We start from the raw sequence: 14,750 nt of genomic DNA, 5'->3' as shown, positions 1-14,750 counted from the left end.
AGCATACAGTGAACTTTCAGGATTGTACATAGTTTAGAAAACAATAGAATATTTGTACAGTGGGTAACTGTTTCATTTTAAATTGAAAAAACCCATCTTTAAACTGTTCAGGCTATGATGGCTACTAGTGGCACTTCTTGATCTTGTGAAAAACTATCATCGTGAACCTTTCTTTTGCATAAACCGTCTGTAACTTCAGTTGGTTTGTACTGCGCTCTAATGCTGAAGCATCCCTTATTGATAAACTAAGAAGGTCATCTTATCTAAGGTGAATACTGAATCAGTGCCCTGTTTTGTTGACTTGCCAATAGCCCTCAGATACCGGAAGGCAAAAATAAAAAAATGGAAAGGAAAATGGAATAAAAATATTTACTGTAAATGAATTTCAGAAGAGCTTCTGCAAAGTGGACAAAACAGAAAAGTAATTCAGTCAAGTCATATTTTCCAACCTCTCCTCTCTAGAGATTTGATTTTCCTCTCAATTACTGAGTTTTATACCAGGCATACAAACCCACTTTTATATATTCAGATCTATGTGGACACCAGCAAGAGCACAGAAGAGTTGTCTAAAGATTTTACAGTCTTATGTTTTTTTCCTAGGGGATCTAACTGGCTCTGCCAGTATACAAATTGGGATTTTGCACCTTCCTTTGCCTTCCCATATAACATACACAAACAAAAAATGGACTCCCACTCAGTTTCATTCTATGGAAATAGAGCCGCATTGACTACTTCTAAAGCATGATATCATCATCTCTGTGAAATCAATGAAATTTCTTTTTCTTTTAGAAAACTAAAGAAAAGCTTTTTGAAGGAATTAGGATAAACTATAAGGCATATAACTATTTTTCTATCACACAGAAGATTTATTGCAAAAAAGCTTGAGAACACTAGTCTGAGGTGGAAAATTAACTTATCTGGAAATTGAGAGTAAGAGGTGCCCTCAGCAGCCTGTGCAATCTGAAAGCTGCTTTGGTGGAAAGGACCTGGCTTACAACATGTTGTAAAAGGTTTCAGAAACTGAAAATTCAAAAAGCATTTTATCCAGCAGCTCACAAGATAATTAATAATGGCTTGAAACATTAGCCTGCATTCCGTGGGGCAATGACTTCAAGGGTTTCAAAGCACCGCTGTCACCAGAATTTGGCAGAAAAGCTAATAAGCAGTGGGCTACAACTGAAAATAATAGGATGGCTGGTGCATTCACACTGCAACCTGTACTTGCAAGAAAGAGTATATCAGTGGTTGATGAAAACTACTGAAAAAGAAGTCAAGCTGAGAATGTGCTTCTCTAGGAACAGCAAGTCCTCCAAGTGATTTGGTGCAGTTTTCATGGTGACAGCTTTATTCACCGAAATGAAAAATCAAGTTGTTCCTGAGATTAACTCTATTTTAGGAACTGTGTTTTGGTCATTTAAGGTTGATACAGAAAAATCCAAATGCTCTAATTCTGCCAAGAGTCTGTGGTGGCATAAACACCCTCTTTTGGGATCAGTATGCTGTGTCTCATGTTCTTCCATGACACACCCCTATGCAGAGATATTATTTTCAGGTGAAACTTGCCCTTCCTGAAAAATATCTCTACCTCCAAGAGACAAAACCTGTTGAAACAATAACTTTGAGGATGTTCTTTCAGTGCCTCTTTGAAAAAAACATTCACGCTGCAACATGATTTTCAAATACTCTGTCATGAACATTTTTTCAAAGGGTACTACAAATACATCCTTCATATCCACACTCGCAACCCTGCCTTAGGGAGAAAGTTGCTTGGTAGAGATGAATTACTGTAGTCACCTATTCAGTCCAAGATTAGATTCATAATCTGATGAAGAAAATACCTGTGAGCACCTGACCACAGGCTTTCCAAATAATGTACCTTAGAGTAAACAATACAATGCTTTTCCCACCCCCCCCCCCCCCGGTCTTTCCTGATTTTACCTGGTGCTCTTACTCCCACATGGGTGCCTCTCTTGAGCAAGTGCAAAAGTAGATTATCTTTTTTATATTTAGGCCCTTCCGTTTGAGAAGTATTGCCATGTGCTGGAAGCCTTCAGCAGCACAGCCCAGAATGTAAATTGCAGCATCTTCCTCTAGAAGCAGCAAGACAATTTGTAAGATATAGTGATTTTTAATTTTACAGTCATGGATGAAAATGTGACCTCAGATTTCAGAGATTTCAGGTTGGCTCTTTCCTCTTTCAATTTAAAAGCAATTTGAAGCCAGATGTTTTGAATCCAGAGGACAAGGACTAGGGCTTAAGTATCTTTGACATAAGAGAATCCTCTATAAAATTCTCTTTAGCTCCATCCAGCAGCGAGATCTTGGTAGGCAATGGGTAGTTGCTGGCTGGCCAAAACTACATAGGACTTTGAAAGCCCTTTGTTTTTTGGAAATTACAGAAAAAACAAAGATAACAAACATGCTGGAAATACAGATACTGGGCAGTCCTGAAAATCACCACTGATGTGACAAATAGTGTTTTCCTTCCTTCTCAACTATAAAGAGACTGGAAGAAAATGAAGCAGTCTTTATTTCTCCCTGAAAACTACCTTAAAATATAAATGTAAAAAAGTGTCTTTCAGAGGTTTACTGATCTTGCAGTCTTAGTGATCTCTCAAAGTAATAAAAAGCCCTACCAACAGTTCTGGTAAAGAAACATATTCAAGGCAAAAGTCAATTAGCCCTCTGGCCATGAAATCCTGTTAGCCCATATGCTAAGGATAATAACCATAAGCTGAACCATGACCTTTACTGCTCATTTTTATTTTGAGCAATAACTTTGTCAGCCAGCAGACCTTTCAAACCTATCTTTCACTAGACATGTTCACTTTGGCATTTAGATTTCATTGTGCGCCTACAGAATAGTCAAAGCATCTTGGAAAAATATCCCTTTCTTATGGAGATGGAATAAGTTTTAGAAGAATCATTTATTTTCTCTGTGATTAAACAGAAGCTGGTTATCATCTATGCCTTCAATCTGACTGTGAAGCACTACTGAATGATAAGAGTAGGTAGATAAGACTGTGGGTAATATAAACCAGGAAGGATCTTTACCTTAGTCACAAAAACATTTATGGAACTGGTGGAGATAGAATGAAGACCATGACATGATATCTTGTTGCAATCTGCTCTCCAGAAGTAGATACCAACCACTTCAGTGGTTCAGTGTTTTCGCAGAACGTGTGAAAGAAGCACTGGGTTCAAAAGCAAAAGCTCCCAGCCCCAACTTTGGCCAGCTGGGAATGCAATGGCAGGCTCTCGGCCTTCGAGATCACTGTGAGTTTCTGACTGAAGCACTGCATGAATCAGCAAGCCACAATTTTCTGGGTCTTCTCACCCACAGAAAGAGCCAAAAATTCACTGCTGTCAGGAATCATTCAGAATTCATTTGTAAGCATCGCTAGGAATTGCTATATTGAGAAATGAAAGTCAGCATTACCTAGGGCTACAGGGACTTCAGATATGTGATATGTGTTTATACATATGTATGAGAAATCTCCCCTATATATTCATTCCTTCCAAACACAAGCATGTCTCTCTAAAAGCCCAGAAAACAGGGAATTTTTCCAGGCTACTAAACAGTAATATGTGGGTTTCTTTTAAAAACCCTAGACCACTGGGAAGGTGGCATCTTATTCTTTTCACATACGATTTTTACCTCAGCTTCATAGGCAAATCTCTATCCTCCCACACTAAAAATATCTCAAATATTATTTCTTAAAGTAGCATTTGATTTCTGATTATTTCATATCCTGCATCCAACGCACTAAACCTACCTGTAAGGGACTCTAAACTGGTGACGTTTCAGCCATTTGGAAGGCTACTCTTTCCTAATTAATATAGAAAAGCTGTTTTCTTGCAAGGTACTATCCAAAATATTTGTCTCTATGAATTGTTTCCATTGGCTAAAGAAAACAATGGGTAGGGTAAAAATTAATTGGCTGCTAACTTCTGTGCTTTCTTTGGATGTTTTTACAAGGAATGGATTAAAACCATTGTTTATTGCTGTGCTAGCCCAGCTGTGTCCATATTAGGCAAGTCTCAGTTCAACATCTCTGTGCAAAAAAGGACCTGTCCTCCCTCTCTTTGCTATGTTTCCACCCCCTGCATATGTAGGTGGGAGAGTGGGAGCTTGGGAATGTGAACTTGATCCAGCATTGATCAGCCAGGCAGCAAAACCTTATTGTTCTTTAGATACCAAACATAACTCCTTTCTAGTAGGGATAAGCTCAGTCATTCTGCACATAACACAGCTTTTGTGTTCAGCAATGCAATTAACAGGAAAAGGGAACCAGAAGGACTGCTAGAGATTTATTAAACTTAAGACAGATTCTAATGAACAAACCTGCGGAATCCGGTCCACATTTACTTTAGAAATGGAACATTTATTTCAAATGCACTTCAGCCTTCTGAACAAGCTGTTACTCGTTCAGATTTACTATACTACTATTATTGTACCTCAGAGCTGGAGATATACATATATATTTATCTCTAAAATGCTGAAAGGTAGCCTAAAAAAACCCAGAAAGATGTTTGTGAAAATCTGACTTTTGACTGAAGAGGTAAGCCAATGTTTTAGCAGGTCATTAAACTAAATCCAGTGAAATATGCCTTATTGCAGATTCACAGTCCCAGTTGAGAATCTCAAAAGCATTTTTTTCTGCATTACTCAACTAATGGCTAAATTAAGGCTCCTAAAACTCCTGTAGAATATTTTAAATTTCACTTTGGAAATTAGAAAAACAGAGGCATTGAAATGTTATAGCGCATATTTTGAAAATTAACATTTAAAACTGAACATTTATATTCAATCTAGACATCCAGTTATTAAGCAGTATGTAGGTGCCTAACCTGAGGCATCATGCTTTCCAATTTTAGAATGTGATCACAGAATAACTCATAACAGTGCTATTCTGATCGTGAGTCGTGTCTCTATATTTTACTCCTAAACCCAGCAGTCACATGCAACACTGAAGAAACTTACCCCAAACTCTCCAAAACTATAAAAAATTTCTAAGCTATTCTACACACAGGTCCCTAATTTTTGTCTTGGCTCTCATATTTCTCTATCTAAAAAGACTTTTGGAAAGACAGACTTCATCTAAAAAGTCTTTCAAAGAGTTAACAGCATAGAGAGAAAGCCTGTTTGTGCAATCTGTCTTGGTTTGTTTCTTTTCATGATTCATCTGACATTTATGCACCCTACAGTACCATACAGTTTGTTTCCTATCATTTTTACACTTTCCAAAATCTTATCTTCTCTTCTGAGAAGACGGCATGCAATGCTGATAGTACAATTGCTAATTTCTGAATAAAGCACCAATGATTCCTGTTCAGAAAGATTTGCCTTATTGTGCTTATCATTAGAGATGCCATTAATCAATTTATATCGTTGATCTATGCTAATTTAAATTTTTAAGAACTTTTGAAGGCTCTTTCAAATCTTCCAATCCACAAACAGGTTAATGTCCAAAGGAAACCATTTTCATTGAGGGGAAGTGTCTATTTTTCAAAGTATGCTTTCCAAGTACAAGAATAAGTACTTCTCTCAAAGTAGCAATTAAGCTTTCTTCAGATTACTTCTCAAATACCAACTCATTAGAGTTCAAATAGCAATCAGTTATGTTCTCTGCAATGATACGAAAACGCACACGCAAGTCTCCATGTTCAGATAAAAAAACATTTCTGAGGTCAGCTAAGTAGCAAACTTGAGTATTTAAGCAGCAGCACATTATCCTTGTAACTAATATTTAATGCCAAGTTTGAAATAAAATCTGACAGAACCACTGTTAAGTTTCATTAAATAAGATAACATTATATCTCTTTGTATCCCATTGCCAATTTTTTCCCCAAATTTTGAGTTTGAATGAGATTTTCCTATTTAAGAGGTCATTCTCACTGCCAGTGTCTACAAATGTACTTTTTCTGCACAAATAATTAGGAATTCACTTGTTAACTGACTCAGTGTTGCCATCCACCAATATGTGATTATACACACCCAGACAGAAAATAATACAAGCTAAGGCATGGGTAGGAATGACAAAAAAAAGTATTAAGTTACACGCAAGCCTTAAGCTACACTCTGATCCGATGAGAATGATTTTTCTGCTGAAAGATTCTCTAATAGGCTTTGGAAAACTTAGGTACCTAACTGATAAATGTCATTCAGAATTGTAACAAGAGCATTCTTTTAAAATGTTTGGATTTGGCTGGTTTCTTAGTAATTGAGCGTAACAGCTAACCTATGATGCATTCTCCTGTAGAGCTATCCCTTCATCAATCATTTTCTCCGAGTAAAAGGAAACAAGAAATCTATATAGTTTACAACGGGCAAAAGACAGGAACCTTCTCCGTAACAAACTGCTTTATCAGAAATCATACTAAGTACTTGACCTTCTGCTATAACATCCTCCTAAAATTTATAAAGCCACAAAAAGACATTACTTGCATTGTTTTGGGACATTTGTATTTGGGACATAAAAATTATATTTTTGCTCATTTTTTAATGGTTTTATGAAGTTTTGCTACAAGTTTCCTTTCCGATCCAATCCATTTCTTTCAAGTAGGACAATCCAAGAGGCAATGTACAAATATGTCCAATGTACAAACAAAACCAAAAATACTGTGAATAAATAAATATTCACCAATGGAAGAATTCTTTTGACCATATACTTACAGAAACGTAGTTGGTTTACAAACAATATTAGTAAATGGAACTTAAACTACTGCTTTACCACAGAAGACCATTTAAACCTAAGGAAGAAAAAAAAAACAGTGTGGAGAGGGAAAAAAATATGAATCCTTTTTAAATAGTAAAACTTTTAGTTATGTACCAGGAGGTTATATTCCAGTGTTCATTTGGAATTAGGAAGCACGGAATGGTATTCTCATGCTCATAATAAGCCGTACTTACTCTGAAATACCTGCTGGCAGTACCTATTTTAATCAGGAAATACTGTTTAAGGTAGAACAGGGTGGAAGAATTAAGTTTTAATAAGAGGATGAAGTAGAAAAGGGGACTGGGAGAACTGCTATCAACTCTTGCAATTTTTTTCATAATTTTGAGGGCATGTCTGGTGTGTTTCCCCTAGTGCCTGGAGCTATGTGATCACATGGGACTTCTAGATTTCATTGAAAGATCTGATGGAGAATGTGTGTTACGAAAGAGTGGACTAAATATTTCTTTTTTAACTCGAAGTGAATCTGGAGAAGATTGTTTTCATAACACAAGGTAGCAAATCATAGGCACACCCATGGAACGCTCCAGATAGCAAGTATACCCGTAAATAATAGTTTGCTATGAAACAGTGCAGCTTCACAGAGGAAAAGAAAAGGTGGAGAAACTGGAACATGTTCAAAAAGTGCATGTGGGAATTTATGAGATTCAGAGACTATCTAACATTCACTTGTTTATTGCTCAGTTAAACAATACACGATGGAGTTGAAAACAGGGAAAGATTTTAAAGTATATTTTAAGAAGGTTAATTGTCTAGGGTGAAATAAGAAATTCAGGTATTAGTAACTGGACAATATCAAACAAAGAAAAGTCTATACAAAATAGAAGAAAATCCTTCCTCAAAGAACATATGCTCTTTTAGTCTTAAGCTCTAGTTAAAAGAGGGCAAACCGACCACATAGCGTGGAAAATACAACAGAAACTGTACATTAGAGAACAAGTCATCAGTGGCAGGGATAAAGTGGATTTAAGTGATTTCTTAGGTGTTTTCCAGCTCTAAATGCTGTTTTGTTCTTTGACTCTACTCCTTGCCAGCTTAACTCATTGACTAGAGTTAGTGGTGTTAAGTCATTACTAGCCTCACAGAGGATGAAAGGTTGCTATAATCCCCTGGTGAGTCACCTCTGAGACTTAAGTACATGCTGAAGGTTGCTGATACTTGATTTGATAAACTGCATTTTCAACAATGCATCATGCTTCATCTTATTTAACACAGCCACAATGTGTTCCCAGAAAAAAAAAACCCACCCTTCTGAAAGCTTGTATTTCAGAAATGTTTGCTTTTCATCTCTTGTGTTGCTTATTGTTTTATGTGTGAGAAAACCTTATTGCACAGCAAGCCAGAAGAGAAACCACTGTGCTGTGGCATTCTTCTGCGTAGGAAAGGATTGGTCCATCATTACCACACACCCTCTTTTATAAGATTAATCTTTAATGCTTTAAAAAATACAGAATTTGGAACTGTAACTTGGCATGCAGAATTTTCTTTTCCAAGGCAGTAGGCCAAATTCTGGTTTATTTATCAGTATGACTCCCCTAGCTTTAGTGGAGATACTCTGGATTGGTACTGGGTTTATATGAGCTTGGAAACTGGCCCAATGATTAGAAAAAGAAAAAAATGCCCTTTCCAAGAGTATATGCTAATAGAGATTGACAAATATTAAAGTTTTTCTAGTTGTAAGTATAAAGCAGTATATTTATATGGTTCCCTGCACAGAGTGTGAAGATTTGGGATGGCAAATGGAACAGGCCACAGGTAGGAGTAAAGGATCTTCCATTACACAGATACCCTGACAGACGACTGTAAGGAACACAAAATGCCAATTCCTCCCTTGGAATGAAGATGTTAAGTAATGTTGCTTCAGCAGCCTGGGGAGTGGAAAGCGGTTACCCTCATCCATCATTTGCACAAGGACCGAGCCAATGTCCTTAAGCTAGATATTGGCAAGAGGATAACAAACTGGTGGGGTGGGCTACCAACTCTCTTTTTACATGACCATCTTGTTATCAAATTTTACAGAGTACCAGATGTGTACAGGTGATAGGTTTGGATATAACCACAGAGGAAAATGCTTGAAAACACTTTGGTAGATAATGCTGTAAATGAGCTAGGAGCAGTGAGTTTGCTTTATATTCAGTGACTCACATGAATTTCCTGAGCAGAAACCACCAAAACATAAAAATAAAAAATGCCATGGTAACAACCAGAGCCACTATAAAACATAAACACTTACATATGCTAGAGATATAAAGGAACTATGTCTTGACCTGATTTTCAAAATGGACAGCTGGATGTGTATTTCCCTATCCCACTACACAGGATAGTCTCTTTAGCAAGAAAGTTTCATATCCAAATGCAAGAGTCTTAGATACTATTTGTAAATTTAATGTTTTAAAAATGTGGCTGTTCTCAATCAAATTCTCTCTCATAGGTATCTAATGAAACACTAACAAATGACACTAACACTCTGTCCTGAATGATACCAAACCCTCTAAGAGCACGCACTGCAGAATTAAGAGCATCTCTAGCTCCCCTGCTATAATGTTCTGTACTGCTGCTGGCAAAAAGGGCGATGAGCAGAAAGTTACCAAGTCCAGGGTAGGACAAAGGTTGCTGTTGCTCTGTTTGGGACACCTTGGGAACTGAGATTCACCACCTGCTTCTCAGTTGCTCCACTATTTAAGAAAGGGAGTCAACTGCAGCTGTCAACTCCGTCCCCCATAGAGCTCACGCTACCTGTCTGGCTCAGGCCTCTCGCCTAACACAAAGGGGCAGAGAGGAGCCTTCCTCTACTCTCATCCTAGTCAACTCACCTCCCAGCAGACGTGAGAGAGGATAAATCAGTTTTGTGGTATTCCTGGGCTGCCAGTTATGATGCAGGCAGTTCACACAGATGTAACCAAATTTATATGCCTTTGCCAGCCCTGATCCATCATGTTAGCCAAGTTAATAGCTGGCCGAAAAAAAGATAATCTAAATACTTTAAGTGGGTATCTCTGTCAGTTCCTGTACAGCACACTCATAGATTTAGATTATAGTTCTACAGTCAGTAAATAGAGCCATATTTAGATTATACAAGAAACTAATGTCTGGAGAGCTACTAAGCAACCTCTACAGTCTTGATTTCAGGAATAAGGGCTTCCTACCCCCCCGCCACAATGATTTAATGAAGCACTAAGTGAACAAGGTTTCCTATTCACTGAATGACAACTCCATTTCTTTCAATAAAGTGGAGACCAGTTCCCGCAAGAGCATGAGAAGTGCTGAAGGCAACAAGGGTATATCATCAAAAAGGTTATTGATGGAAGAGAGAGAAAGGGAAGAGGTCAGCATGCTGATTCTCAAAGGAAGCAGAATACTAAATCAGTACCATTCCAGTTGACACTGTTATTTTTACAGAACAGCCAAACTCCCAGGGAAATCTCTTTGGTCTTTAAAGAAAATTTACAACGATTTACAAGCCTGCTGGACGTGGAAATGTTTTTACTACATGTTTTGCTTGTACACCCAATAGATACTTGCAGGCGATAATGAAACTACTTGCTAGTCATGCTGGACAGTTTAAGGTACCCACTCAGCTAAACAGAGAGTTCAGTATTCACATTAATCAAAACCAGTTTCAATTCTTTAGTCTACTAATAACACATCCGCAAAGAAATAGCTGTAAATGAAATGCCAGAAGACCATTCGCTTTTGGAGTGCCAGTTCAGCATCTTACAACTAACGTTAGTTTCTCCCCTCTACTCAGGGCAGCTGCTCTACAATGCATGGAATTTTCCACCAGGAACAAAAGCTTGATCAAGGTGTCATATTAAAAATTATCCTTGATCGAGATGCAGTATTAAAAATCAATGCCCTTCTTCAAGAAATGATGGAACATCATGATAAATGATAATAGTTACTTTCCTTTCTCTCTTCTAATTAATGTTAATTTTCTCTTCAAAAATTCTACCAAAAAAAAAAAAAAAAAAAGCCCTCCACCTTGATTTTCTAGCCTCTTCAAGTATTATTCCTAGAGCATTTTGATCTCAGGACAAAGCTTCCAAAAGAAGCCCCTCTAGAATACAGGGGCACAATGGACACGTACAACACACCTTCTCTAAAGTGGCCAAGGGCAGAGCTCAAGCACAGCGCTTGAGTACGGCTCAGGTTTGGTGACCACTCCTTATCATTTTGAGCTCTCCAGCTATTTTGACAACTCTGTCTGCAAATGTGCTGACTCCACAGAGCCCCAGTTTTGCTATATATGTGCACTTTACTTTCGCCCATACAAACTAGGAGCTATGGACTCTTAAAAGTTTTTAAAATATTGCTAACGCAAAGTGGAAGCATATGCAATGCACTAGGTAAGATAAATCCCAAGCAACTGATTGCAACTTAGGCAAAATCAGTTATACACTGAGCTCTGAGTGCATAATAAAAACAGACTTTGTACAAAGCTGTTTTTAGGAAATTTCATCCAGGAAAATCTTTCTTCAGCTGATCCCCATTTTGGACCAAAATCAATAATCAGAGCCTTTGCATAGCACAGAAAATTAAGTGTTTAAGTTCACAGAATTTAAAACATTTACTATTAAAAACAAAAAATAATGCTCAGTCTCAATTACAACACAGCTGGAACGCCAATGAAATACCTGTTACCCATGCAAGAGATTCATGATCCAGTCACAATACTCACAATATACTGAAGTACAAATAATTTAACATTTAGTGAAGTTATTGCTGTCAGCATAGCTGTCAGTAATTCACATACTGACATCTGTGGACAATGCTCCTTACATTTAGTAGTGTCCACCATTATATTATATAGCCTACTTCCCAGTGACTAGAATACTAAGCAATAAGATAAGATTTTTAAGATTTGCCCTTCAGCAGGTTCTTTGAGATGACAGTAGAAGCAAAAACCTGTAAACGATAAAAACTAAGCCCATATGAACACTGTATGAAGACATGGAAAACAGTCACCATCAAAATTAAATCATCTAAAACCATATGTTATAACAACATAATGATTAAATAACACGTAATATAATGTGAAATGCAGGTCTCCAGAAAGAACTGAGAACAGATATTTTGCATTTACCTTTGGTATTCCAGAAGTGTCAAGCCAGTTCTGGAAGATACTTTCGACGGTTAACCCAGACCTTTAAGAAAAAAAAAAGGGGGGGGGGGTTAGAGGACAAACAAACAAAACAAATTTTTCACATGAAAATTAACCCTGTAGAAGCTGAGCAAAACCCTGAATTCAAGTAGTAGTTTGCAATGCAGTGGTACTACCTTCTCGATTTTTTAAAGAATAATACCATCAGAGGTGACACAAGCAAATTAAACACAGATTAGATTTTGTGTGTTTAAAACTCAAAAGATAAATTCAGCACTTATGAGGGCTGACAGAGCGCAAGATGCTAAACTGCATTTATGAAACACATGTAAAGTACGACCAGGTGCGCTACTTCTTTTTGAGTGGACTTTTGTTTCCCCTAAGGAAAAAAATTCACAGAGGAAGTAAATTTCCCTGGAGACATTCAAAACCAGTATTTTATTAAAGAACCAGTGCAAATGTAAAGACAAAATACCAAAGAAAGTGAAACGAAACATGAACTACTTTAGATGTATGGGTTTTAAGAGGCACTGCTGGATTTTAATCCTCAAAGCTACCAAGTATCTAATATATTTCAGTTTCAGCTTTTTTGCACTTTCTTTCTTTCCTGATAACATTTAGAGTGAACTCAGAAAACAGTCTGGAGCCCCAACTGCTATGAAAGGAAATAGTTTGTCGTGATCAAGCTGAATGGGACTGAAATAAGCATATGCATAGGTATTTGCAAATTCAGAAATTGTATTTCCCTTTTTCTTTTGTAAGCAACTTTTTTTGAATTTGCTTCAACTTCGACTGACGTTGAAGAGGCGTCTCAACTTACACAGGACCCAACTGCCAAGAAAAAAAATCCCTTTATTCTTTTATCTTCATTTCTTTATCACACTGTCAATACTGAAAAACAATACTTGAGTAAGCCCCGAATGAATGTAATCTACTCTGCTTCTCAGAATGTGTGTGTCATGTGTGTGGCAATGCCTTGGTGAGACTCCTTCCAGTACTTGCAGCTAACTTCACGTGTGCAGTGCTGACATATGACCAAAAAGTATCTGGGAAAAGAACAGCCATTTTGAAATTCCAGAGTGGGAAGCAAGCAACTCAGCAAAATTTTTATGTAGATTTTTCTGTTTGAATTATATGACACAAATTCTTTTTTTAAACCCTGACAAAACTGTGCTCAAAATTCTGACTCCACAGGAGATTTATTTCCGGACTGTATTGGTGACTAAGAAGGATTTCTAATGAATCCATCAGTCATTTTTACTGAATGATTTTAAAACACCTATAAATACTAATTTTCACTGTGCCCATGGGAGACACATCACTGCTCTATCTGACATGCAAATGGGAAAACTAAGGCTCAGAGACTCAAAAGCAGCCAAGCCAAGGTGACCCCAGAACATAGTCACAGAGTCAAATTTTCTGTACAGTTACTGATCATTTGTATTACTTGTTTTTGTTTAGTTTCTTTTAGAATAGCCAAAGATTTAAATTATTGATGTTGATATGTGTAACAGCAGCATCTTTCCAGACATAGGTTATATCCTGGGTTAGACTTTCTTATCCTTGTTGCATTCAAGATGAAAAAATTTACCCTCAATCTCTTCCCAGTAGGAAACCAGAACCTTTGAGGCAGAATTAACAGTTGCATCCTCCACTTCCTTTTCTAACGTAGAAAACAAACATCATGTACCCTTGGGTTGTGAAATCTGCCATCTCTACTTGCACTTAGCGGTATTCTGAAAGAAATCTCATTAAAATGAGCGGGTCTACCCAACAGAATAAAACTGCCACTGTGAATTAGGGGTGGGAGAATCCGATCAAAATAGAAAGTCAGATGGCTACTCACTGAGTAACTGTTGAATGGTATCTGCAATCTGGTCTTAATAAGCTTGTCCAAAATACACAGGAATTTTGGCACAACGCCAGAAATCAGTCATCAAGTGCCTTCGCTGTAAGAAAGTCTTTCCTTGCAAATAGTACCCTACGTCATTCAGCTACTAAGATAGGCTTGTATACACAGGATACGGCGTCATACTGAAAACCGTAAGAAACTACAGATTAAAAGAAAATAAGAACATTCAGATACAGTGACAAAAAAGCCACTTATACATGCTTTCACTCTCTATTCTTTTAGTAATTTTATTCAGTTTTTGATCAGTCATATATGATGGTGCAGGCCAAGGACACCATGTGGAAGCAGCCCTAGTGTATTCACTACCAACCATTTTCAAAGTGCGCCATCCCAGCTAAATAATAAATAAATACTGTTAAAATACTTTGATAGTTCACGCAACTTAGGCCCAAACTTTTCTTCAACGGTGTCTTCACAAGTAAGAGAGAACACATCAGCCAGGCTGAGGTGGCTTAAAGAGTCCCAGGAGGGAGAACAATTCCCACAGAGACACATGAATCTTCCCCTTTCACTAAATCTGTACGTCAAAGTATCTCTTTAACATTAGGAGACACTAGACTGGCACAGGAAAAAAAAATCCCTCAAATCATGTGGTTTAAATAATCACAGAGCAGAAGCATTTCTACGCAGCCAAGATTCTGCATTTTCAGGAAATTACCATTCCGCATGTCTGATCACTATGGAAATTCATTTTCTACACATAACCAAACATAGACAACAGGCTTATAACAGAGTATTGTTCCATGTTCAAGTGAATTACTTACATCCAGAATTGCTCAGCTTTCAGTAGTACTTTGCTATCTGTGCAAGTCTGTTAAATTTAGAGCATTTGAGTGCCGGGTCCTTCAGTATAATTACCTTTACCTTACTACAGTCTTCTACAAATTGGTGTCTAGTCTAAGTTAGTTAGCTGAGTCTCTTCCACAGATAATGGAGAGAAAGAAAAGCATCTCCAAAGAGACAGTCAGTTCACTTACATTGGGATAGCATGACATTCTTT

At 37.4% G+C, this 14,750-nt stretch overlaps 1 protein-coding gene across 15 annotated transcripts in view; it reads right to left on the bottom strand.

Moving 5' to 3' along the window:
• Positions 1-14,750, bottom strand: part of AOPEP (aminopeptidase O (putative)) — a 204,350-nt gene that overhangs the window by 82,623 nt on the left and 106,977 nt on the right. For 14 of the 15 annotated variants that reach the window (XR_010385753.1, XR_010385760.1, XR_010385755.1 and 11 more), the window contains one exon: positions 11,821-11,881. Coding sequence is in view for 7 of the 15 variants with exons in the window: in XM_026092442.2 (XP_025948227.2) it covers positions 11,821-11,881 (61 nt within the window). In the remaining 8 variants the exon portion in view is untranslated. Of the gene's footprint in view, positions 1-6,146; positions 6,754-11,820; positions 11,882-14,750 lie in introns of those variants that run through there. The other variant, XM_064500553.1, reaches the window with a different exon arrangement.

This window comes from Dromaius novaehollandiae, chromosome W (assembly GCF_036370855.1).
Source record: "Dromaius novaehollandiae isolate bDroNov1 chromosome W, bDroNov1.hap1, whole genome shotgun sequence".
Classification (NCBI taxonomy): domain Eukaryota; kingdom Metazoa; phylum Chordata; class Aves; order Casuariiformes; family Dromaiidae; genus Dromaius; species Dromaius novaehollandiae.
The sequence above is the reverse complement of the archived record's forward strand: the minus strand, read 5'-3'. Positions and strand labels throughout refer to the sequence as shown.